The sequence below is a fragment of the Mercenaria mercenaria genome, chromosome 1 (assembly GCF_021730395.1).
Source record: "Mercenaria mercenaria strain notata chromosome 1, MADL_Memer_1, whole genome shotgun sequence".
Lineage (NCBI taxonomy): Eukaryota > Metazoa > Mollusca > Bivalvia > Venerida > Veneridae > Mercenaria > Mercenaria mercenaria.
In genome coordinates this window covers 100,914,923-100,942,524 of record NC_069361.1, presented here as the reverse complement: position 1 = coordinate 100,942,524, position 27,602 = coordinate 100,914,923, and the positions used below count along the sequence as shown (strand labels likewise).

The following is a 27,602-nucleotide window of genomic DNA, read 5'->3' as shown; positions in this document are numbered from 1 at the left end:
AGGTCCCCTAACACCGACTTAAGCGGAACTCTTCCATAGACACTGAATGGACTCCATGATACAAAAGGACCAGACAATATAAAAACACTGAGTCCATGCACGGGAAGACTTTTTACAGACCGCCACATAGCACTTTCATGAACTTAATTGTATATTTATTTCTCGAATGGATGTAAGTTATAACTCGATTTGGGGTTCTACAACTGTGTTGCCATGGAAACGATTTTTTGCAACAATGTTATTATTGAAAATAAAGGAAAGAGACAGTAAGAAATTAACTTCATTTAACATATGTTTATTGTTTTTTTTTTTATGGACAAAAATCACATTTGGGCCCTGAATAACTGTTAGAATTCAAACACAACTTTTACACATAAATTGTCAAGCTGACAGGATATCCGCCATTTTGAAAAATGTTTCTTCGAATATTGCTTTCTAACAAAAGTTTTAACAAAAAATAATACTTAATAATTAAAATATGGCTAATAATGTACCATTTAACAAAATATGTTATGCGTTTTGCGAAAAAAAAAATTCACCCTTATTTTTGGCTGGCATTTGCCTAAAATTGACGTAAGATGTACAATGGGGTAGGGGTCGGTAATTTCAAATATCTATTAAAGTAGATCAGGTTTGGTTTTGATATTTTTCTGACTGATCCATAGAGTGTTAAGCTAAAAAAAAATAAAAGTTTTCAAGATAGCACATTATATTATCTAGAAAATATAAATTAAAACAAAAAGAACAAAACCTTTTAACAGTTTTTTCTTAATAAATCTCTTAGATGCACGGTGGCTCCAATTTTTTTTCTTTCCATTTTGAAGCATTTTTGTGTGTCATTAATGCTGCAAAATATTTTGAAAATCTTAACGTCAGATTTTTTTTGTACATCTAAATACGTTTTTTTCCATTGAAAATAAAGCGGGTGGGATAATTATGTCAACATGTAAAAATGAAAGAGATTTGTTAGTGACATTTATGCTTATATAATACTGACATCACCATATATTCATATTAATCTGTAAGACCTTAAATCCCTATAAGATTAAGTAGGATATTATATGTTTTATAAAGTACCAACATTTTTTCAATTTTACAAAATTTTAGAAATGCGTAAACAGTGAGGGAAAAATACCATATAAAATTAAAACGAGTTCGGTGACACGTTTTTTTCTGCTCTTGTTTGTCTTAAAAACTAATGTTCTTCAAGCTCACAAGGTTAGAAAAAATTCGCTCGTACATCCTTACAAGAGTTGAGGTATAATATAACACCAAAATGTAGAACTGTGCTGTTCTTGTAAGTAACAGATAATTGAACAGTAATCAATTCAATGTTTATATAATAAATTATTGTGGTTAAATTTTGTCAAACGGAGGTCATCTATATTATAGGACTAAAATTTAGAATGATAACGCTGGTAAAAAACTGACAACCGTATTAATTACTCCGCAAATCTTCAAATTCCAGTAAAATGTTATCCAGTTCATCCAAATGGAATGAACTAAAAATATCAGCCTTTTCTTTATTGTCTATTTTAAGGATACCATTGTCTCTAAGACATGTAATACCTTTGGAGCTACTTTTTAGGTTATTAACGTTAATAACGTATGACCAAATTTTTTATTGTTACATTTATCACCCTCTAGGGAGGGTACCACTTCCTCAAAAGTGTTATTAACATATCTATAATGCGCATCCCTTATTACCTTTTGTACATAGGATCTCATTTCCTTAAATTTGTCATATATGTGGGGGTCCTTGCTCTTACGAGCTTTCTTAAAGAGGCGATCACGTTTCCTGATCAGACTTTTTATATTATTGTCAGCCCATGGGTATCCTACCCGGGTCCTGGTCATTTTTGATGGTACATGTACAAACTTATCAATTGCTGTCAAGACCTCAGTCTTGAATTCATTCCATAACTCCTCTGCTGAGTTCAAAGATGGGCGAGACAGTACTTGGTCTCTGAACTTACCCAGATAATCTTTTAAACTAGGCATATCTGCATGTTTATATAAATGGATTTTCCTAGGAGATTGCAGAGATCTTTTGGACTTAATGTCGTATTCAAGGAAGACAATATCGTGTTCCGCCTTACCAATAGGTGGAAGGGATTTTACTCTAACGACAGGACCAGGATTATTGGTTAAACCTATCGTTACGAGTAGGTAGATTAACGACTTGACTTAAACAGTGTTGTTTAACAATGTCAATAAGCTGGTTCTGGGTATGGCTCTGTGGAGCTCCTTGGTGGACTGACAAGCTCTCCCAGTCAATACTACCACAGTTAAAATCGCCACCAAGTAAAATGGTTGCATTTTTATTTGAAATAATGCGCCTTAGGGAAAAATTCAATTGTTCAAGATGGGTCTATAAAATGAACAAATGTATAACAATTTAGCTCCAGCCACCTCAAGTCGGCACCATATAACTTCACAATCAGAATCTAGTTCTGTTACCTCAATACAGAGAAGATCCCTTTTAAAGGCTACAAATACCCCATCATGACCATCAGACCGGTCTTTCCTTACTGCATCATAATCATCTGGAAATATTTCTGAATTTCCTATACTAGGCTTAAGCCAGGACTCCGTTCCAAGGATAATGTCAGCCTTAGTAGAATCAATCACGGTATATAATTCAGCTTTCTTATTCTTAATTGATTGACAATTCATAATAAGTACCCTTAATGGATGGTGAAGCATAGCTTTCCCTTTATGCTTACCTGTTTTAACCTGTGCACCTAGTAGAGAGGACGTTGCTTTTGGGGGACCAATATCATCCGGTAACGGACTTAACGTACTATCACACTCTGACAGAGATTCAAATCTATTACTTACAGAAGTACAACTCACTGAATCAAATATTGATGTGGAGAAGTTGGGCAGGCCAATGTAAGGTAATATAGCCCTGTACATAGTTTTAACAGGTTGTGTCGGCTACCCTTTTTTTAAAAAAAACATATAATTTGGCTGTCAGAGCGATTTTGGCATCAAAATTACTTATTCGTTTTTATCAACTGTATTATATATGGGAAGTTGTTTGTTTTTATCAACTCTTCTGACTATACAAATTGCCACCCGCATGACGTTATGATCAATAATGATAGAAGTCATTATAGGAAGAAAGGAAGAAAAAAAAGAAAGAAACATTATACCCCTGATGAAGGCATTGAAAGCCGAAACTAGTTGGAAATAAATTAAAAACCAGTTTGAAGTTGTTCTTCCATTTTCAATTGCAGTAGAATGTTATAAAACTTTATATAAAAAATCAGAAACTGATATGAATATACAAACAGAGAAGATTACAATTTTGTGCTGATCTCAATCGATCTATTAAAAATTGCATTCTCTGTTGGGCTTGTCTGTCTCCTCTCCCAACGGTTGACAGAGTTTAACGGAAGGCAGATCAATCCAGACATCCCAATCGCCGCACCTGCCAGATAAAAGGCTCCGTTATAGTCCCCTGCACTATCAGATAAAGCACCTGAAAAAAAAAATGCATACTTTTCATAAGTATTTATATCTATTAATTTATTAATTTAGATTGTTTTACTTTGTAGTATTTTTACTCTAGAAAAATTAATCAAGAGCATTTTTTTCCAAATTATAAAATGACATTCATAACGATAATGGTTAAAATGTATTTGTTTGAAAATATCTGGATGAATATCATTATTAATAACTTTAATACAATGTATATTAACATACCAACTCAAGAAAAGGTTTCGGATCCCCGCTTCCCTAATTTATTCAGGTTCTGTGAAATATGACCAGAGATATTGCTCCGAAATCAAAACGTTGATACAAAAATGTATGAAAACAAGAGGGCCAAGATGTCCCTGGGCCGCTCACCTGAGAAACACACCATAACAGTGTAAACAAATTTGACCTAGTGATTTCATGGAAACAAATATTCTGACCAATTTTCATTAGGATTGGACCAAAAATGTGGTCTCTTGAGTTTAAACGAGTATTTTCTTTGATATGACCTAGTGAGCTAGTTTTTGATTCCATATAACCCATATTCAAACTTAACCTATATTTCATCAAGGCAATCATTCTGACCAAATTTCATGAAGATCAATTGAAAAATACAACCTCTATCGCAACACAATGTTTTTCTTTGATTTGACCTAGTGACCTACTTTTTAACCCCAGATGACCCATATTCGAACTCGACCTAGATTTCATCAAGACAATTATTCTGACTAAATTTTATGAAGATCAATTGAAAAAATACAGCCTCTATCGCATAACAAGGTTTTTCTTATATTTGATCTAGTGACCTACTTTTTGACTCCAGATAACCCTTATTCAAACTCGACCTAGATTTTATCAAGGCAATCATTCTGACCAAATTTTATGAAGATCAATTGAAAAATACAGCTTCTATCGCATACACAATGTTTTTATTTGGTTTGACCTAGTGACCTAGTTTTTAATCCAACATAACCCATATTTTAACTCAACCTAGATTTCATCAAGACAATCATTCTGATCAAATTTCATGAAGATCAATTGAAAAATACAAACTCTATCGCATACACAAGGTTTTTCTTTGATTTAACCTAGTGAGCTAGTTTTTGAACCCAGTTAAGCCACATTCGAAATCAACCTAGATTTGATCAAGGCAATCATTCTTTCAAAATTGCATGAAGATCAATTGAAAAATACAACCTCTGTCGCATACACAAAGTTTTTCTTTGATTTGACCTAGTGACCTAGTTTTTGACTTCAGATAACCCATATTCAAACTTAACCTAGATTTTATCAAGGCAATTATTCTGACTAAATTTCATGAAGATCAATTGAAAAATACAGCCTCTATCGCATACACAAGGTTTTTCTTTGATTCGACCCAGTGACCTAGTTTTTGACCTCTGATAACCCATATTCAAACTCGACCTAGATTTCATCAAGGCAATTATTCTGACCAGATTTCATGAAGATCAATGAAAAATACAGCCTCTATCGCATACACAAGCTAAATGTTGACAGAAGACAGACAAACAGACGACAGACGACGGACGCCGGACATCGAGCGATCACAATAACTCACCTGAGTATTGCTCAGGTGAGGTAATAAAAAAGAGATCAAACAAGGATTATGTGAGATGGTATTATGGTTCTTGCGCTCTAAATTCTCTCTAATTTCCATATATCGGTATGCATATCAATTATCATTAAATTTCATTTGATTGTTTCAAAGTTAGTGTCTGAATACCATTATTCTTACCAATTTTGGTTAAGTAAAGTGCATTTACTTACTGTGCACTAATCTAAACTAGCTGTTTAAGGTACTTCAGTTAGATAGTACAGTGACTTACATTCATTTACAATTTAAGGCTTTTGGCATTTTGAATTAGTCAAGGGCTCTAACCCATAAAATAATTGCCCAAATTGGCTTAGAAGCAATACATATATTATAGAAGTTGAATTTGGTTTCAGCTAACTTCATTTAGATTGTTGAATGAAAATTGAGAAAAATAAGGAAATTAGTGGTACTAACTCCGTGAATGCTGTTCATTGCAAATTATTTATTTAACTGAAAACATGTTCTGTTTAAGGGGAAATGCCACAGTTGTGTCGGTTTTTTATATAGGCAAAGAAGGAAAATTTTAACTAACGGAGAGAACTTTCTTAAACTTTGCATGATCATAGAGCATCATATTAGAAACAAATTTATAAAAAAAACTGATGTTACTTTTTGAGTTATCTGCACCTGAATGCGAGGTTTTTGCTCTTTTAGGTCATTTTCAAGGGCAGAGAACTCAAAATCTAGCAAACGGATACCTTATGTCATTTCACATTATTTTTTGTTATTACATTTCCTGTCATTATGCAAAGTTTTAAACCATTCTATCAAACAGAATTTTTGCTGTGTTTCAATGAGTAAACATACTGCATTTTTCTTGAAAAAAGGGCATAATTGGAAGAAATTTTCTATTTGTTTGCATAAGCGACTATAGAATAAAATCCGTCTCATAGAATTCCTGCAAATTTTGTACAGTTGCAGGAAATCCGTCTCATAGAATTCCTGCAAATTTTGTACACTCGCATTCAGGGGCAGATAACTCAAAAAGTAGCACCGGGACCCCCATTGTTTTTGCATAAATTTGTTTCTAATATGATGCACTATGATCATGCATAGTTTAAGAAAATTCTCTCCGCTAGTAAAAAATGTTTCCTTCTTTGCCTATATAAAAAACCCACACAACTGTGGCATTTCCCCTTAAGGGTTGTATCAGACAAAGAAAATATTCCGATAAATGACCTTGTATACTGTTATGTTTTGTATGGTTGAAATCAAAGAAACAACATTTTATTGAGAGGATGTTTCATTATTTTGATGCAAAGACTATTATTATGGTGATAGTGGTCAAAACTGGGTGGGGATGATACCGACCCGGATCTTGACTATAGTAAGACACCGACTCTTTAATTTTTGCTTAAAACATATTTTCCTTTTTTTTTTTTTTTTTTTCAAGACTACCGTTTAAAAACATCGCTTCATTATTACAAGAGTATATCCTGAAAACACAATGGTATGCTGGGTGTATTGTTTATGCCCCATATAATGAACGTATTTAAAATATTATGTTTTATACCCTCTTTCATGTCAAACTGTTCAGGAATATCATGTAGTATAATACCTGCTATTGGAGCTCCAATCAAGGAAGCCAGACCTTGGCACATACACACGAGTCCGAAAGATGACGCCAGTTTCTCAATGCCCAATAACTTTGACGTTATTATAGGCCGGTATGATACAAACACAGCTAGAAAAAAAGCAAAGAAGATGGTTTACTTGACCCTGTATTATCATTTATCATGCCATTACTGTAACAACTGCCTGATAAAGCCTGTCTGAGAAAAGCAATTTTTCTCAGGTCAGTGACACTTTACACCGTGTAAAACTATGATAAAGTCCAAGGACATCAGGTTATGTCTAGCATTTAAAAATTAATACGCGCCTTCTTACTGCACTAAAATAGGTCTCCAAAATACCAAATATTATAGAATAAAAGCGGTAAAATAAAGACCAACCTTGTATTTTGTACCCAACATCTCTGTTCTGCTAAACATGAATGAATAATTTTGATTTGCTGTCAAGTGAAATTTGATCCAAAGTTAAGTTGCAAGTCAGATACCCACTCTCACTAAGAAAGCGGTAGACGTGTCTTAAATACACACGCCATAACGCCGCTTGACAGAAAAATATGCATTACCGTTTCTTCTTCCATTTCAGATGCAATATTCCTTGATTTAAGTGCAGAGAGCTAAGATCCTGAACAAACGCTTGTTTTAATGTTTTCATATTTTTTGCTTAGGTGACCCTTTAGTTCAGTCAAGTGTAATCATTTAAACAAATTTAGAAAATGTCTAAGTTTGCTGCATACTAAGTTTAGTGAGGTTGTACTGAGATCTTTTGTGATTTTTATAATTAGTTTTGAAGGAAAATATTTCATGTAAAATTGCCATAACGATTTTGGTGCAATTCGTACACAAAGTTTCAGAGGAAATTACTACACGAAGAATTGTGGACGACAGACCATGAAAGACAAACAATAGACGACGGATGCCAGATAAACCTACACCAGCAGTTTACCCCACATTCTTGACTAGTCAAGAAGATCAGATAATTTACTTTTTGGTCCACTTACATGCAATATGGACTAGATATATGCTACACTTCATTCTACAGATTCCCAGGTCGGGGATGGTAATAGGAAGGTTTAAAGATACCCCAAATCATTTAATTCTGGACAAAATGTATTCTTCGTAGGCTTATCAGGGGTGTGGAATTCCTATGTCCGACTTGTCCGACTCGGGACTTTTTGACGGCGGACAAGTGAGTTTTCATAAGTCTTATGATAATTTCATGAGCGAACGTTTGTGTCAAGAAACTTTTCAGTTTTTCTCTTCAATAACATTATAACATGTATATTGCTTCAGACGCAATTCCGTGTTGTCATATTTTCTGGTCCCATGGGAACATGGAGTGCATTCAATAGATGTGTAATAGAGTTACCGGTGCTAGTGGGCGTGAGAGGTGTTGCACGTTGAGAGCTGTACGGTCTCTACAACTACATGAACAAGGGATTTTTTACAGATTTTACATTAACTATTCTGAAAGTTTGCCAAGGACGAAGTGATAAATGGAGTTGGAGTAATATTTGTCACACTTGTTCAAAACTTGTATGCCTAAAAATTGGAATGAATTTGTGTGGAAACAATCCTAACAAATAGTTGTCTTTCTAATACATGATTTTTTTTTAACAATATACCATGTAATGGTACTGTTTCCAGTATAATTCATCGGTTTATTTTTCCCGCTTTCATTCAAATCAGGACAAAATCGTGTTTATTTTTAATTAAATGTATAAAACTATGAATAAGAATTGTACTTGTTCATTTGGTTTTTATTTCGTTGAGACCACATCCTCCACAAAAATGAATACTGCAAGGATAGCAATGAGTTTACAATATTATCAAAGATTAAATTATATTTTTAACTGCATATATTTAATATAATTTAGACAAACACACATATTTGAATTTTGCGAACCCCCCCCCCCCCCACCCCCCCCTAAAAAAAAAGAACATTTGATCTTACCTATACATATCCCGAAGAAAGCGCAATATGTAGCCATGACCCCGTAGTTTGAGTACTTTGGTACGAACAATGTCGCTATCCCACATAGTGTAAGCAATACACCATTTATTTTAGTAGGATCTGCCCAAGACCTATCCGCCAGCCAGCCGGCGGCTACACGGGTTACTGTGTTTAGGATTCCGATGATTGAGATCAGCCACGCTCCTTCTTGTGATGTTACACCAAACTCTTCAGCAAGATCCGGGATAAAGTAAAAAGGAATGTAAAAACCTGAATTTGAATAAAACAAATAGGAAAGAAAAGTATACAACAAACTTCTGTAATTGCTAGAACAATAAATATCTCAAAAATGGGATAAATACGTATTTTTCGCTCCAAAATATTGCCCCAAGAACGTAATCGCAGTAACTTTATTTTAACGGTACTTTATAACGGAGCCCCCAACCCCCACCCCCCGCGTACGGACATTTTATTTACAAAAAAAAAAAAAAGAAAGAAAGAAAAAAAAACCTGATAAAATAAAACAGAAAAAAACATATGATCGTATTTTTTGAAGACTTGCAGCTTTGTAACTTGGCTTTGACTTGTATATTTCTTACAGTTTGAGAGAAAATACTACTTTGTTTAGTGTTTTTGTTTGGTTTAAAGTCACGCCAATACAATTAAGGGTCATACGGCAACCTTCCAGCAGCACCTTCATAATGGAAAAAGAACCCTAAATGTCTCTCGAAGCGGGTAGAGCCATCGATCTTCCGAAAGCTAAATGGGTGGTTTCCCCACAAGAAAAGACTCTAAACCCTGGTTGAAGTTTCGAACACTCAGCGGTGAGGAGGAAGTGATTCGAAGTCAGTGAACATAGCCACTCACTCAAATACCGATCTTTTTAACTGAAAAACAATAATAAACATTTCTATATAGCCCACAAGCAATAGAATAAAATTGATGACTCGAACCAGTTGTAGAAGAATACATGATAAAGGTAAATAATTCTGATCACTGACAGTTCAAATGCAATTTTTCATTTAATAAGATATGACTCAAAATATGCGTAGTAACAGTGTGACCACATGAAATCTGACTTATGGACATGGAATTAGCCAATTACATGCAGTGCTAGGATGGCTTAATATTTCAGAATCCAAAACAGAGGACCAAAGAATGGAATAGTATCTGCAGTGATCTACAATAAACAGAATACGTTCAAGTTGTTTCGTTGTAACACTTTATTTTATTAATGGCATACTGTTAAAAGTTACTAGGGTTATTTCTGTAATGACAATCTTTGTCAGGTTTCAATGTAATATGTTTATATATTGAGCAGCATATAGTTGTCCGCTTCTAAGAGATATTTCAATGGAAAAAAAACTGTTTCTAAAAGTCTGACTGGAATGTTGGTATATTTAAGCTGAAATGAAATTATGAGGACAAATAATAGTGAACTATCAGACCTTATAACAAGAGGACAATGAGGGATTTATGTTGCTTACATGACCACGGCTACTAAACGCTAGCGCCACCACCGAATTGTGGTGATAAGGAAAAGAGCTATCGACATTTCCGTGGTGCAGCTATCGCCCGTTTCTATCTGTAAACACGTGAGTACAATTTATATTTTATCTTATATTTTTATTGATAGAACTTTTTTCGAAAATCGGAGAATGTAGTTCCGTGTAACAACACTTTTACTACAGGTTGGCTGTTATTTCATTAAAATAGTATGCAAATTGTGGTGTGAGGAGCTTTTCTCCCGAATCTGACAGTGGCATATTTTCATATCGACAAGTATTCGAACACCATTCCGATGAATAGACACACTATAAGAACATACCTGCGCATGCAAATGGTGTAGAAATGAATTACACGTATTCCCACACATCAATGAATTACGAAAAACACAGTAAAAAATTAAAACACGACTATTTTCGAAAGTGGTGGCGTTATCACTCAAGTGGTGGCGCTATACTGTAGTGGTGGCGCTGTTGTATTATGATTAGTGGCTAATATATTCAATTTTAATATATAAAAATGTCTGTCTGCAAGCCACGGAAATTTCTACAATAATCGATGATATCAACCTATCCCACACTATACTAAAATTACGTTACTCAACAAAATACATAAATAAAATAATCTACATATATATGGATTCAGATTGTACATGTAAGCCCTAATTGATTAATCATATTTAATCGATTGGAATTGAAAATGTACTGTATTCACTTTTCAGAAATAACTGTGAAAGTAAGGTCTTTTGTTTACAATGACGTGCAAACAACGTATAAAAACAAAGGGAAGTAACTTTCAGAATATTAATATAAAAATAAATTCTACACTGTCTTCAAATTATTGCCTGGACACAGATCTTCGTTTGAAATAAAGGTATTGCTACTATTTTCTTGACCCGAATAAATATTTACTTTGACTACATGTGTCCCAAGGGTCTGTGAGTATTTTGTTCTCTTTTTTTTTTTTTTTGGATAGAGAATGTTTCATAAAGGTAAATACACTATGATCGTATTTTTCTTTCTTTAATAACATAATTATTTGCAGGAAAATGATCGATTAGAAAAATGTTGCGTTTGTTTTGTTCTGGACGCGTCAGCAGTTCGTATTATTGAATGTCGTAACAGCTCCCCCACTACTGTATAGCGCCATCACTAGAGTTATAGCGCCACCACTTTTAAAAATCCTGGTATATTTCTTCTAACCCGAGATTCTATTATTCATGGTGTGTGCGTATATAATTATTTATCATTTCTGCACCATTTGCTTGCGCAGGTATGTTCTTACAGTGTGTCTATTCATCGGAATGGTGTTCGAATACTGGCCGATATGAAAATGTGCCACAGTCAGATTCCGGAGAAAAGCTCCTGACACCACATTTTGCGTAATATTTTAATGAAATAACAGCCAACCTGTAGTAAAAGTGTTGTTACACGGAACTACATTCTCCGATTTTCGAAAAAAGTTCTATCAATGAAAATATAAGATAAAATATAAATTGTACTCACGTGTTTACAAATAGAAACGGGCGATAGCTGCACCACGGAAATGTCGATAGCTCATTTCCTTATCACCACAATTTGGTGGTGGCGCTAGCGTTTAGTAGCCGTGATGACGCAATTGGGTGCATGGTTTCAACGAACTTGACAGAGCTCTTCATAATGTTACATGCATAATATCCAAGCTCTAGGCCTTTTGGTTTTAGACAAGACGATTTTTGACGTATCTCTTATACAACAAGTGGCGGTGCCAATTTTGACCCAAGTGACATAGCTCAAACTGATTGGTAAAGTACTATTTCACAAAGCGTTATGTCAAATATCTAAGCTCAATATTTGAGTAGAGGACCACTACACAATGATGCATATCAAGTTTGTACGCTTATGGCAGTTTTGTTTTAGACAAGAATATTAAGTGTTAAGTTTTCCCTAAATAAGTCTACGTAAAAGATGAACCCCGGGAGTGGAGTCAGTTTTAACCCAATGGGCATTATTAGGCAAAGGACCATTACGCAGTGCTACATGCCAAATATCTCAGCTCAAAACCTTGCAGTTTTGAGAAGATATTTTTCATTATGTTTTCCATAGCAACCAAAATTGTAAATGGAATTGAATTATTTGAACAGCATTAATAGATGACTGGTCAAGAAATATTCAAGCCAAGTTCCATTAACTTCCACAAAATGGTTTTAGAGAAGATGTCGTTTGAAGATGTGTGGACGGACGCCGCCATTATTATAAAAAGCAACAACTCTTGAGGTATAGTAGCACTCAACATGTAATCAAGCAGTAAGTCCGGGCTAACCAGATTATGGCAGAAATAAATAAGTCCTCATTTTCCCCAAAACCCAGTTAAAGTTGTATTTTCATATCTTATGTAGCTAAAACATTAAACATTGTTTAAGATAAGTACATGTTTAAAGGAAGCACAATTTACTGAAAATAAAATATTACTTTCTTGTTTATGATGTTTCCTCCTTGGTGTCCAGTGACAAAATGACTCCAATCATAAGTGTATAATACCTAAATGCGCATGCTCAACTTTTTTTTCTTCAGAAAATATCACGCGTGCGTCACCCATGATCATCTTTAATTCCACTATTCACGTGTACCTTTAAGGTATTAGATCACTAATAGTAATGTTTACAAAATGGCCTTTGCTTGGTATATTCTGAAAGGTAACTGTGTTTTGCACAATTTTGCAATTTTTAAACAACTTTTACCGTGCCGTTTTTTATAAATTTTGAATAACTTATGGTATCTCCTCAAGCTCAAGTAGAGACAAATTTCAAAGTGATAGCCACTATCCAAAACGTTTGCAGAGAACTCATTTTACCATTAATTTTAATAAAAGAAACATCAAACTATTGGTTAACAAAAAATGTCAATATCATTTTTTCAATGGTGCCTCAAGTAAACGGATTTAATGAGGCAGAATTCATACTTTAATGTTGAAAACATAAGGTCGAATCCTGTGTTTCTGTTTTGAATTTTGCTTACTCCATTTAAAAATAACCTTAGGACAGACGTAAAACCTACCTAAATTTCTTCCACAATATATAATCTAAGAGTGAAAGCAAAATAGAGAACTTTCACGGCGTGTAACTCAATATTTTTTAAAGATTTGTATCTCTGCCCATTCTGTTTAAGTAGTAAATTCACTTTGAACACCAAGAAATCGCTTATAAGATTCATCTTTTTCCATTTTTGTACAAGAAATCAATAATTAGTCTTGAAAGAAGTAAAAACTTACTAGAAAAAAAGGAAAATAAGGAAAAAAAAATTTGGTCCCAGTAGGGCTTGAACCTACGCCCCCCTAAGAATTGCAGTAAAAGTAGGTTTATGGTAGGAATTGAATACTCTTCAAAAAGGAGGTTCTCTATTAGTGATCTAATACCTTAATACCCATCAAAGAAGTCTTTGTCCCATTGAAATTGAATATTCCTTTAACCATAGATAAAAAGATTCTTTGTCTATTCAAAACTTTTGAACATAGTGTACGAGCGCCGCTCTGTCTAGGCATACAATACCTAGCTGAACTATTTATGACAATTTAGGATGAAAAGAATCCTTTGTCCCACTGAAATTTAATGGTCCTTTTGTATTGTGACAGAAAGCTGAATTATTTCGTACAAAAGATGAAAAGAATCACTACCATTTTCAAACTTGAATATTTTTGAAACAATTAGAATTAGGCATGTAGAAGTATATATATATTTAGAATCTACGTGACGAGACCTTTCAAGCGGTGCGCATTACAAGAGCGAAATGCAGAGTTTTAGAAAAAGTTCAGCTCTCGGTCACGATACAAAAGGGCAATTGAATTTTAATGGGGCAGAGGATTCTTTTTGTTTATTGTCTGAAAAAGGTCAGCTCTGGGTCATACTATAAAAGGCCTTTCAATTTCAGTGGGACAAAGGATTCATTTCATCTTGTCCGAAAAAGTTCAGCTCTCGGTATGAACACTACGTGTGGCGGCAATGTAACAGTGTCAAGTCCCCTCCCACCCCCGCTCCCATCATTCAGTGTTACATCTACACCAATGACACAACAATGGACTAAATTCGTGTCAAATACAGAGCTCATGCAGTTCATGTCTTCAAAATTGGACAAAGTAAACAAAAAGCATGATGAAATAAGCAAAAGACTCGATAAATTGGAACTTGTAGAAAAACAAGTAAAAGAAGTTGACAGTAAGCTAGTGAAACTGTGGAGTGATTTAGATCAAAGAGTAAAGCAAAATACTGAGAATATTTCATCAATAAATGAGCAAGCAGCTACAAACGAATTTTTATTGCAGAAGGCCAGAGAAGAAGTGAGCGCTTAAAAGACACAAGCCAAAATATGTCAAGATACAATAACCGACATGCAAGCGAAAATGCTGATTAACAATTTAATCGTCGGTGGAATCCAGGAGGACAAAGTGATTATCGAGAACTTGCTCCCAGAAGCAGGAAATCAACCAGAAGGAGAGGAACTACCGACAGTGTCGCAAATGAAGGCGCATATCAGACAACGGTTACAGACTACGGAAGAAGCAGTCTCAGGTTTCATGGAAAATACTCTTAAAATGTCAGAAGAAGAAAGAAGAAAAAACAAAAATAGTACGTGTTGAAAGAATAGGTATGAGGAGATTCAATAAGCCTCGGAATATTTTAATAGAATTCAAAAGTACCAAGGATAAAGAAAATGTGAAATCGCGCAGAAAAAATCTGGAAGGTTCAGACATCTACATGCACGACCAGTACCCACCAGAAATCGTCGCATTGCGGCGAAAACTTGTGCCAATAATGAAACAAGCGAGAGCTGACAATAAAACGGCGTACATCAAGTACAACAAGTTGATCGTGACCGACGAGGTGTACGTTAACGGCCCCTACGGAGAGGTGCCTACGTAGGAATTACAAGGTGTTCATCTGAAAGTTTGTGCTTGGAATTGCCACGGATTAACAAAAGAAAAGGTTGAAAATAGTGAGTTTAGTCGTTTTCTTGGTAATTTTGATATCATTTTCCTATTCGAATCTTGGTTAAACGGCGATTGTGAGTACGAATTAAGTGGTTATGAATCTATAAATTTGTACCGGAAGTTTCAAAATAAAAATGCCAAAAGAAATAGCGGAGGTACTATTTTATACTTTAAAAATGGCTTAAAGATGGAATATGTGTTGTTCGTTCTCATCACGATGCAATACTTTGGATATAACTCGATAAGACTTTTTTCTCCATTGAAGCAGATATATTTATCGGTGGTGTCTACATATGGTGCGAAGACTCGCTGGCATATCAAGTTGTCAATCAAAATTTATTGGAAATTTTAGAATCTGATGTATATGATTTTATGTCCAAAGGCACAGTGTTGTTAGCAGGAGATTTCAACCCCTGGGTAGGAACAAAGGATGACTTAATTTGTTTTGATAGAGAAAATGAAACAATTGATATTTCTAATTATGTTCCTGATAATATCTGTAAAAGAACATCTTTTGATAAAATTGCAAACAGCCATGGTTTGAAATTGTTGGATCTATGTAAATCAACTGAACTGAGACTTTGTAACTCTTGTCTAGAGCCCATGGGAACCTATACCTTTTGTGGGATCAACGGATCATCCGTTATAGATTATTTGTTAGCACGAGAATGTGATTTTGACTATATATCGTCTTTTGAAATTTTACCGTTAACAGAATTTTCTGATCATACTCCTTTATTGTTCATGTTGAAAACACACACTTTGAATAGTAACGTTAATACGAACGTTACAGAACGTGTATTTGTCCGATGGGATGATGAAAAGTATAATCAGTGTAGAACAAAAATTATCTCATTGTTACCTGATTTTAATGCACTGCTGAATCAAATAGACAATTTGAGTAAAGAAAATGTTAACAGGTGTATTGATGATTTTGTATATTTAGTAAATAGCGCTGCAAATGATTTATTTACTAAATCATACAAACAGTGTTCACAAACTTCTTTCAATGTTAAATCTGTTATCAAGAATGCAGAATGGTTTGATCATGATTGCTATAATATGAAAATGTCGTATTTAGAAACACTGGATTCTTACAACAATGTAAAACACACTGTTAATAGGCAGTTTTTGTTTGAAAAGAAAAGACTGTATAAAAATTTTATTCACAAGAAGGGGCGAAAGTATTATGTTAAGAAAATGAACGATATTGAACATCTTAAAAAGAAACGACCAAAAGACATTTGGAAGTTCTTTTCAAGTGCAAAGAGTAAAAAGGGAGACAATGTTAGTGTAGAACAGTTTTATAATTATTTCAAAAAGCTGTCTGAGGAAATAGGCGCCACAATTAACAATGACGCTGAATCATTCTGTGAAAGACATGTTGAATTAGATGATCCTATTTTCCAAGAACTAAACTCTGATATTACTTTGGAAGAAGTCCAGAAGTGCATAAGGTCATTAAAGCGAAACAAAGCATGTGGTGTAGATAGTTTACTAAACGAATATTTTATGCACACAAGCGATATATTGAGTGCGCACATTGTTGACTTATTCAATATGATTTTTAGAAGTGGCCATTTTCCAAATGAATGGATGGAAGGTATAATTATACCTCTTTACACAAAGGGAGACCAAAACGATGTGAAGGACCTTGAGCTTTACTTGGAGAACCGTCCGAACTGTGGCTTAACACTCAAAGATATCCCTCTTATCCTGTTGTTGTATGCCGATGACATGGCATTATTGGCAGAAACACCAGTTGACTTACAACAGTTTTGACCTGCTTAAGTTGTATTGTGATAAATGGGGTTTAATTGTTAACACTGAAAAGACAAAAAATATGGTGTTTAAAAGAAGGGGTCAGTTAAAGAGAGATGAAAAATGGACTTATGACGGAAAATCTCTTGAAATAGTGACAGAATTCAATTACCTAGGTCTAGTATTCAGTGCATCAGGGTCGTTCAATTATAATCAAATAATGTTGTCTGGTAAAGCATTAAAGGCAATGAATGTGTTGTTAAATAAAATTAAGAATTTTAGTTTCTAATTGAAAACATATTGTCAACTATTTGATGCTTTTGTGTCGACGATTTTATCTTATGCATGCGAAGTTTGGGAAACAGCAAATCTAAAGAACTTGAAAGAATTCACTTAAGATTTTGTAAAAGAATTTTAGGAGTAAAACTGTCTACTAGTAACGCAGGTGTTTATGGTGAACTTTGGCGTTACCCATTGTATATAAACAGAAATGTTAAAATTTTGGTTTCATGTTTTAGAATCCAAAAATTGCATAAAAGTAGTGTATGATGTATCCTTAGAGGATTGTACAAATGGTAGAACAAATTGGGCACGTGGTGAAAAACTCTTACTGCACATATATGGTTTTGGATATGTGTGGGAAAATCCCAAATGTGTTAATTACATCACTTTCATACCTATGTTTAAGCAGAAACTTATTGACTGTTACTTACAATAATGGCACGAAAACCTTCAAACAAATAATTGTTTGACAGTATACAAAGTTTTAAAACATAGTATTGGTAGACGTTTATTAACACAATTAAGAATATCTGCGCATACACTTAGAGTAGAAGCAGCGAGATATGGAAGAAATAGACTTGAACGTAATGAAAATTGGTGTCAGGTATGCTAGAAAAATATCATCGAAGATGAATATCATTTTGTGATAGAGTGTGATAGATAGATACAAAGAATTAAGAAATAAATATATTTCGAAGTATTATATAAAAAAAACCTAGCATGTTCAAATTCATTGACTTACTGTAAAAAAACGTAAAATAGTACGCAATTTGTGTAATTATTTATGTAAAGCTTTTGAAGTTCGTGAAAATGTACTTAATGTTCAAGTATAATAATGTGTCAGATAATTATACGTCTTAATAATTAGTATATTTGTTCATTCTATAAGTGTATGTGTTTACGTGATCATATGTTATGTAAAATTGTATATGGATGATGAACCTTGTTGGTTTAAGTCTGATCAATAAACTATATGCTCTGTTCTGTTCTGTTCTGTCATAATACAAAAGGACCATTAAATTTCAATGGGACAAAGCATACTTTTCATCTTTTGTCGGAAAATGTTCAGCTCTCGGTCACAATACCGAAGGAACATTAAATTTCAATGGGACAAATCATTCTTTTCATCTTTTGTGCGTAAAAGTTCAGCTCTCGGTCACAATACAAAAGGACCATTAAATTTCAATGGGACAAAGGATTCTTTTCATTTTTTGTCCGTAAAAGTTCAGCTCTCGGTCACAATACAAAAGGACCATTAAATTTCAATGGGACAAAGGATTCTTTTTGCCTTTTGTCATAAATAGTTCAGCTAGGTATTGTATGCCTAGACAGAGCGGCGCTCGTACTCTATGTTCAACAGTTTTGAATAGACAAAGAATCTATTCATCTATGGTTAAAGGAATATTCAGTTTCAATGGAACAAAGACTTCTTTGATGGATATAAAAGGTATACGTGAATAGTGGAATTAAAAATAGAAGATATTGAGTGATGCGCGCGTGATGTTTTCTAAAAAAGTGTTGAGCATGCGCATTTAGGTATAATACACTTATGATTGGAGTCATTTTGTCACTGGACACCAAAGAGGCAACATCAATGACATAAACAAGAAAGTAATATTTTATTTTCAGTAAATTGTGCTTCCTTTAAACATGTACTTGCATTAAACAGTGCATAATATTCTAATTTTTAATTAAAATGTGACAAGTTCACTACATGAGTGTCTTTTCATATTAAATTTATTAAACGAGTTGAATAAAATAATAAAATGCGAGGCTCTGCTGAGCATTTTATCAATTTTATTCAACGAGTTTAATAAATTCAATGTGGAAAGTCACAAATGTAATATTCTTTTTATCACATGTTAGCTTTTCCTGTCGAAAACTCATACATTCTACTTTCTTTTACTATATAAACAAGTCAATTTGACCAACGTCTCCAACGCTATAAATGACGTCGACGTCAAAGCTTTATTACACTAGTGTATTATCATTTTTATTTAATGGCTTTATTACACTCCCGCGACGTCAAACATGTGATAATTAAATATAACTCATATATAGTTCTATTTCATGTCCCTCTAATTTGATTAGAAATGTTACAAATATTTTGTTTAAAATTATTATTTATTTGTTCTTTATTTACTAATATTGTTCGTTTTCATATCTTCATATCACCAAGAAATTGTTACAACAGGGTTACCGTTATCATAAGCTACGGAAAGCTTTTTGTAATTTTTACTACAGATCTTCTGAACTGTTAGAAAAATACAATACGACCCTTAAAACACTTGTAAAACTTGGACTTACACACCTGGAATACTATGGAGATGTAGTTTATAAAATTCGGAAAATTAAACGTACCCCTTATTTTAATCAAAGTTTTGTAAAATTGGTTAAAAAAGTTTATCAAAAGAGGATACGATGCGCAAATCGTGAAGCACAGTGCATGTTTAGTGATTGATCCCTCTACAGTTAATTGCTACGCTTTCCTATTTGATGGTGCGATGACTAATACAGTGTGGGACTCCATGATGCTTTTCTCCTAAGTCCTACATACAACGGACGGAGGGTCTTGATTTTTGTCTTACAGTTTTCTTAGTCGTGCCCTTAAAAGTTAGGCTCTTGTTGCTCTGACTTCAGACAAGTTGTTGATTATATTGGTGTAATTGTACCTTAAATTTACCTTAATTTTATGTTTTGCTTTATTTATCTGTTACTTTTGCACTAATGTTAGAGCCTTTCTCAGCGGGGATTTATTTACATTGTGTTGTTTTACTTGTTGATAACAGGGTAAAGGCGAGGTTGGCATGCCCTTAACGCGTTTAAACCCCCAGTTTCCTTTATTTAGGTTACTGACCGTTCCAAGGCGGTGCCCCTATTTTCAACTGGTTGTTTAGTCTGTCTTGTATTGTCTGTTGCGTATGTTTTCTTGTTTTTTGTAAGCGTTTCCTCCGCCCCACTCCCCCTATTGCCCTTTCTTTTCCCTTGCATTTACGCTACTTTTTGTATTCCCTCTCTCTTTAGTAAGTTTTCGTGGCTCCCATTTGTTTTGGCAGCCGAATCCCAAGACGGTACTTGATTGTTTTTCCTACATGTGTGGGTGCGTTTGTATGCTTGTGAGTCTGTAACGGTGCCCTGCTGTTTTCTTATGTTTTGCTTGTTCGTTTTTCTATGTTATTTAGTTGATCGTAGTTGTGTGTTTATCTTTGGTACATGAGTGTCTGCGCTATTGTGGTTTACGTTGCAGTGCTACTGTTTTTAAAGAACATGGCATTCCCTTGTATATTCGTCCAAATTCAACTTTCCCCTTCGGATTCCTCCTCCCCCCACCCCCACCCGACCCCATTTCGCCCCTTGCCGTTACCTTCCCCTACTCAATATTTAGCATAATTTAATATGTACTTGTTGGATGTTTGAAGCAACCCGTCTGAAATATTTTTCCATTACAGCTTCTTTTTGTTGTGGGCCTACTATGTAAATGCGTGACTCTGTGGCTGTGTTTTTGGTGCTCTGTGCTTCCGAGAAATCTACCCTTACCTATTATCTTTTATTATAAAATGTATTTATTCATAAAGGCCACGGATAGATCTATATGATTATTAATCAAATATAATTAATGTATAGTTTTATTCGATTTGCCTGTAATATCTTGTTTTCGTTTTCATGTTATCTCCCTGTCTAGGACTGAGCACCTGACCCTCAATGTGCGTGATCACGCCCTAGATAGGTATACGAGTCAGCTCCGTATACTTTGAAAGATATTTTCTATGAATAGAATATAAAGTCATTTTCATCATGACAGTCTTAAAATAGATTTATAACGATCATTTCTATTTGTAACATTGTGAAATCACTCTTAAAATAGAAAGATGATGCCATTCTTAAAATAGAATTCAAAATGACCGCTGCGCATGACGTCGTAGATCCAACATGGCCGCCGCCTATGCGCAGTCTTGATGCCAAACCGTGTATATACTTCTGCTGTCTTACGAGTTTTTTTATTGGGGAGAGAAAGGAAACTCCTTCAAGAATAAAGGATAATCTTTACAACCTTAAGTAAACAAAAACAAAAACAAACAAGAGGGCCAAGATGGCCCTAGGTCGCTCACCTGAGAAACACACCATAACAGTGTAAACATGTCTGACCTAGTGATTTCATGGAAAAAAATATTCTGACCAATTACCATTAAATTTGGAGCAAAAATCTTAAGTATAATCAAGTATTTTTTTTATTTGACCTAGTGACCTAGTTTTTGACCCAGATGACCCATATTCGAACTTGACCTAGATTTTATCAAAGCTATCATTCTGACCAAATTTCATGAAGATCAATTGAAAAATACAGCCTCTATCGCATACACAAGGTTTTTCTTTGATTTGACCTAGTGACCTACTTTTTAATCTCAGATGACCCATATTCAAATTCTGCCTAGATTTTATCAAGGCAATCATTCTGACTTAACTTCAGGAAGATCAATTGAAAAATATAGCCTCTATCGCATACACAAGGTTTTCCTTTGATTTGACCTAGTGACCTATTTTTTTGACCCCAGATGACCCATATTTGCACTTAACATAGATTTCATCAATGCAATCATTCTGACCAAATTTCATGAAGATCAATTGAAAACCACAGCCTCTATTGCAAACACAAGATTTTTCTTTGATTTGACCTAGTGACATAGTTTTTGACCCCAGATTACCCATTTTCAAACTCGGCCTAAATTTCATTTAGGTTATCATTCTGACTTAATTTCAGGAAGATCAATTGAAAAATACAGCCTCTATTGCAAACACAAGGTTTTCCTTTGATTTGAATTAGTGACCTAGTTTTTGACCCCAGATGACCCATTTTCAAACTCGCCTAGATTTCATCAAGGTATTCATTCTGACCAAAATTCATGAAGATTAATTGAAAAATACAGCCTCTATTGCATACACAAGGTTTTTCTTTGATTTGACCTAGTGACCTAGTTTTTGACCCCAGATAACCCATTTTCAAACTCGGTCTAGATTTCATCAAGATAATTATTCTGACCAAACTTCATGAAGATCAGTTGAAAAATACAGCCTCTATCGCATACACAATGTTTTTATTTGATTTGACCTAGTGACCTAGTTTTTGACCTCAGATAACCCATTTTCAAACTCGACCTAGACTTTATCAAGATAATCATTCTGACCAAATTTCATGAAGATCAATTGAAAAATACAGCCTCAATCGCATACACAAGCTAAATGTTGACAGACGACAGACAGACAGACAGACAGACAGACGACAGACAGACGCCGGACATTGAGCGATCACAAAAAAACATGTGATGACTACTTATTGTTCACTTGAATATTATTGCTCCAAAATACAAGTCCAAGGTTCAAGGTTAAGGTCACATCAATCCAACTAAAGTTCAAAACGCTCTAACTTTTCGATATGAGATCACATACCAAGTTTCAGATATGTATGTGTTCTAATGTAAGTTTTTTATAGGTATAATGGCAATTATTGCTTAAAGGACATAAATTGTTACTTCTAGCTGCTATGTCTTCTTACATAGTCTAAGGCTGTAAAAGAATGTTTAGGCATAGGAAATAGAGATCAATATAATTGCACCTTTACTAATCCTACCAGGTGTTCTGTATTACAAAAAGTGGATCTATTGTGACATTTTGATACAAGCAAAACTGTATTATCTGCACTATTATTTACCTACTGGTACTTCGTTTTATTACTGGCTTGTTAAAAGTTAATTTTTTACCATATGTAAGTTGACAGAATCATAGGAACCATGTCTTGAGGGGTAAATCAAACACAAATGAATAAATCCTTAATGATTTTGTTGTGCAAAAAAGTATGATATTGTGTTTAAAACAGTTTTCATTTTCCACTCAATTGTGTAATTGCAAGGGAAGTAAACTAATAGATCTCTACTTATAAGTACTAGCCTAAGGCAAGAGTTGTCATTCTTTGTGGATCACAACTTTAAATTAATAATTAAAACTTCTGTTATTGATAATAACAAAACTATCATAAACTCCACATTTGTGAAATCATTTTTGGTTATTTCAAGGACTTGGAAATTACTTTCTAGACTTTATTTAATGTAATATTATCATTGAAAATTTTAGGGCCTATCTCTAGAATGTTAGAAAAGGCTCAGAAATGAGAAAGTTATAAAGATTTAAATAATTGAGCAAAATGACAGTCATTTTGTTTTCAAAGCAACATATAACAAACTGATGTATTTAAGCTATTTTAAATATTTGTTTGAATTCTGTAAAATGATTTCTCAAATTTGTCCACCCAAATCGAAAGAAAGGACCATGCTTTACATCTTGAACTGAAGAAAATAAAAAAATAATCTATTTTAAAGAGTGTTTGCAAGTTAAATAATCAAGCTGCTTGTAAATGACGTAATAAAAGTATTAATTAGCTAGATTAGAAATAAAATATTTCTGTTTATACCTAACATGCAGAAGAAACACGACAATCCATATATCAAAAATGTAGGACTTTTCAGCAAATCAAAATCGAACATTTTTGAAATGTCGCCACAGCAGTTAATCTTAGAATCTTCCTTCTTTTCTCTAGCCTCATCTAACGCAACTTCCTTCTCTACCACTTCCAAAGGTCTTAGAAGGGCACCTAATGGGACACCATTAAGAACAATAGCTGATACAACCCACATGGCACCTTTCCATGAGTACACACTGATTAAATATTCCATGAGTGGTGCAAACACGAAACCTCCAACACCACTGCCGCAACATGCAATACCGGAAGCTAACGCTCGCTTCTTTGTGAAATAGTGACCAACCAAAACCATCGCTGGGAGATACAGAAGACCTAGCCCAAAACCTGAAAATATATAGTCCAAAAAACGTCTCTTGATACCCAACACTCTGTTTTGAAACGTAATGCTATATGGCTAATATTCAATCCTTTATTTTTTCAGTCATTTATGTAATTAAGTCGGAATTTTCTTCTTTTTTTTGTTTCCGTTTTCTTGTTCTGTATCAAATAAGTATTAATTAGCTTATGTTTAAGTTTAATTTTCTGATAGCATGGTAAAGAAAGTAGCATGAAGTAAGTGTTAGCATCTAATATTAATATAGAAATAGTAAAGTGTCGATCTTTGAACTACATATTCTAAGCTTTTATCCTCCCTATATGTGAAAAGAATTGGAATAAAAAATAGTTAATTATAAAACCCAAATTTTTGTTTGATGCCTGCAAGGAATCCGAAAAAGGACTACCCATAGACCATTTCTTTAAAGTTTGGTTGAAATTTGCTTTGTACTCTAGAAGTTCTTTAAACAAACTGAGGGCGGCGGACTGACGAACGACTGACATTCAACGATTATCAAGCTTACCATGGGCACTTCGTAACTTTAAGTGTATAAAATTGTTATTCTCACAGAAGTCTTTTGAGAACCATTCAGTTTGTTTGTTTATTTTTCTTTTCAAAAGATAATTATATGTAAAAAAATCAGTTTTAACAAAATTTGGTGATAGATAAAGAGAATTAAGCAACGGATAAGTATATTGAAACCAGAGAGTAATTGTCTGTTACGAATTTGAAAGTTAATGGGGAAAAATTAGCAGATGTTGAAACTATTAACTAGTACGTATTTATTGCGATTCAAAATTCCATGTACTTAGTACTTTTAAAAGTATATAGTACTTTAATTTTGACCAACAGACATTGGGTCATAACATCATAGATTGTAAACAAATAAGTTGAAATACGTCTTACCTCCTAATAAACCGTACACTATAATCATCAGTTGTACATTTGGACAGAATGTGCACAGGAAGAATGATGCAGACGCAAGCAAAGCTCCGAATATAGCAACCTTACGCATGCCGAATGCTGATACCAGAATACTGCTCACAGGGCCTGAAACGAAATTTCTTTTTTTATCATTCCGCGTTATGTAAACATAATATGCTAAAGTATGTGTACATTGTGATCACTTACTTTGGTTATATATTACATATTTCAGTTTCAAATGTATATAAACGTGAGATACTATACTTGGATTGAATTTACTCAAAATTCTCTTATAGATACAACATTTACATACACTTGGTACAAAAACAATGAAACATATTTGTCTGGTCATAAATTATGTGGTTTGTTGTAGGATAACAGGATATGTGATAATTGTAATCAAGAGCTTAGATGATGTAGATTGTGTAATTTTATATCTTTCGGAAAAGCAACCGAACTTTGCCTCTGTTTACGAGTGACGAAACCTGAAAGTAGAAACTGTTTAGGCAGAAATTCGACAAACATACTTGGAGTAAATTGCGGCTAGCTTAACAATAGCATATTATAAAACAGAGAACCAAGACGAAAAACAAGCAACGCTCTACAAGAAGCAGAAAATATAAAAGAACTTGTAATATGAGAATGATCGGATATTTAGAAAATGCATTAAAATGTGCTGCAAGTGAACTGAATGCGAAAAATGATCGACGTTATTGCCCACAGTAGTCTATACAACAAACACGCCTATGTGCTTACAGATTGCCGACGATAAAGATGAGCGGAGAACAGAGATGAAAGTAGGGAAAGTGGGATAATGGAGAAAATTAAGGTAGATACAAAAGTTAAGATATAAAAACTTCACTTACCAATTCCGGGGTATATCCCGTTAAAAACAGATATTATCCATGACGTGAGGCTTTTACTCTCATTAAAGTACACTAATAAATGCTTGAATAAAATTCCAAATGAGAATGAAATTCCATCCAAGATAAGACCGATCATGAAGGCTACAAATGTAACAACCCACCCCCATCCTCCGTCTGGTGCTTTGTACATGGTGCCTTAGTGGTAAATGAATTAAAGCTGCTTACAATAAAACCGTGAAAATAGATAACGTTTGAGTACCTAGAGGGACGATACAAAATTATTTAAGAAATCAAGCCTAAATATAATTATGATAAATATAATTAAAGGCTTAAAATGAAAATATTTCCTTCACTTTAAAAAAAAAAACATAATATAGAAGTAGGAATAGAAAAATGTGTTCAACGGTTGTAGGTGCAAATGGAAATATCCGATTCAATGATAAATGTCTAGGCGGTAACGGGACTCTGCCGAGTCAAAAGCATAGATTGTTTTCTTTGTATACCTTAATATAACGCATGCTAAAAGAAATGAAATGAATCAAATAACTTTCTTTACACCACTAGATTCTCTGTTCAATTTTACAATTGTAGCACATTTCTCGCATCCTAACTTTCTTAGACAGATTTAAACAGAGAATCTATAAGGAACAAAGCGCAACTATAAAGGTAGTTTTGATTTGACATTCTATTTACAGTTTAAAGTTAAGAAAAATATTATACATATATTATAAAACTATTATATTACTCTTATAAACTAATTCACGAATCATTTTCGAAGATGTAGTTCGTTGTGTATGAAAACTCTTGAACACACCAGAAACTGGTGCGGTATGCAAGCACTTTTACTAGTGCTGGAAAACTGAAACTTACACCCAGACGTGTAAGATGACATTCGAGTAGTAAATGACAGCATGACATTAAACAGGCCTTACTCAATTTTATTTTATGAATAATTAATCAGATTACTAGAACGAGGCTGGGATGGGCACTGCTCAGCTGATATGTCAGCTTCTACTTTTGCAGTGAAGGTTATATCTATAATTCAAAGGTATGTTAGATCCAAATTTCATATCTAAAAACATGATCTATTATTTCATAAACATAAAATTAACTGGTATATGTGTATTAACAGTGCTGTGCATTAGGTTCAAAATAGTAAACACTGTATACATATGTAGATAAACGCAGTATAATTGTGTACAATTCAACGTCAATAAGTGAGGCGTGACTTATCCGCTATCCTCGGCGTTTACCCCAGTATTGTTGAGCTAAAAGTGCAGACACGCCTCGATGCATAAAGTTGATCTATAGCATGTTGTATTTTTAGCAATCAACTATTTCTTCATGCCATTTAATTATGACTGTAACAATGTATGCAAACTTAACTTATATATTAAGTAAAGTTAAATACACTTGATCGAAATTTTATACATTTGAAGTAATTATCTAAAGATAAAATATTTCAGTGAAAACGGCCATTTGGATATCTTTAAAAGATAAAAGGGTATTTTTATCATTATTCCTGGTAAAGTAAGTTTGAATTAAATATTTCAACTGAATGTAATATTGTTAATCAGATAATACATAAAATGTTTAAATAATACAAATAAGCACAGACGTGGTCTGTTCAAAAATCTTCGTACGGTAGTTTTTAATCTTGCGCATTTCGTACGATAAAAAAGCCTATTTCACAAAAAAAGTTCTTAAACTTGTGACAATCGTACGAAGTTGCGAATATACGAAAATATTTTTAAAGTTAAAATAGCTTTGGAACGGACTTTGTAGGCTCTAGTTATGTTTTGTCTTGAACAAAACAATACGGAGAATGGTAAG

At 33.8% G+C, this 27,602-nt stretch overlaps 1 protein-coding gene across 1 annotated transcript; it reads right to left on the bottom strand.

The window, feature by feature from the left end:
- Nucleotides 1–390: 390 nt before the first annotated feature.
- Nucleotides 391–26,035, bottom strand: LOC123528777 (monocarboxylate transporter 3-like). The gene is made up of 6 exons (XM_045308774.2): nucleotides 25,770–26,035; nucleotides 24,886–25,029; nucleotides 23,595–23,987; nucleotides 8,621–8,890; nucleotides 6,657–6,782; nucleotides 391–3,487 (listed from the first exon to the last, which is right to left on the bottom strand). The coding sequence occupies exons 1-6, from the start codon at nucleotides 25,957–25,959 to the stop codon at nucleotides 3,306–3,308; spliced, it is 1,305 nt and encodes a 434-aa protein (XP_045164709.1). The 5' UTR covers nucleotides 25,960–26,035; the 3' UTR covers nucleotides 391–3,305.
- Nucleotides 26,036–27,602: the final 1,567 nt, after the last annotated feature.

Excerpts from the sequence above, each read along its gene's own strand:
- LOC123528777 (XM_045308774.2), bottom strand. The coding sequence starts at position 25,959 with ATGTACAAAGCACCAGACGGAGGATGGGGGTGGGTTGTTACATTTGTA. Across the intron at positions 8,891-23,594 it reads GTGTTTCTTCTGCATGTTAG|GTTTTTACATTCCTTTTTAC; the intron begins GTATAAACAGAA and ends ATTCAAATTCAG. Across the intron at positions 6,783-8,620 it reads TTTCTTCGGGATATGTATAG|CTGTGTTTGTATCATACCGG; the intron begins GTAAGATCAAAT and ends CTTTTTTTCTAG.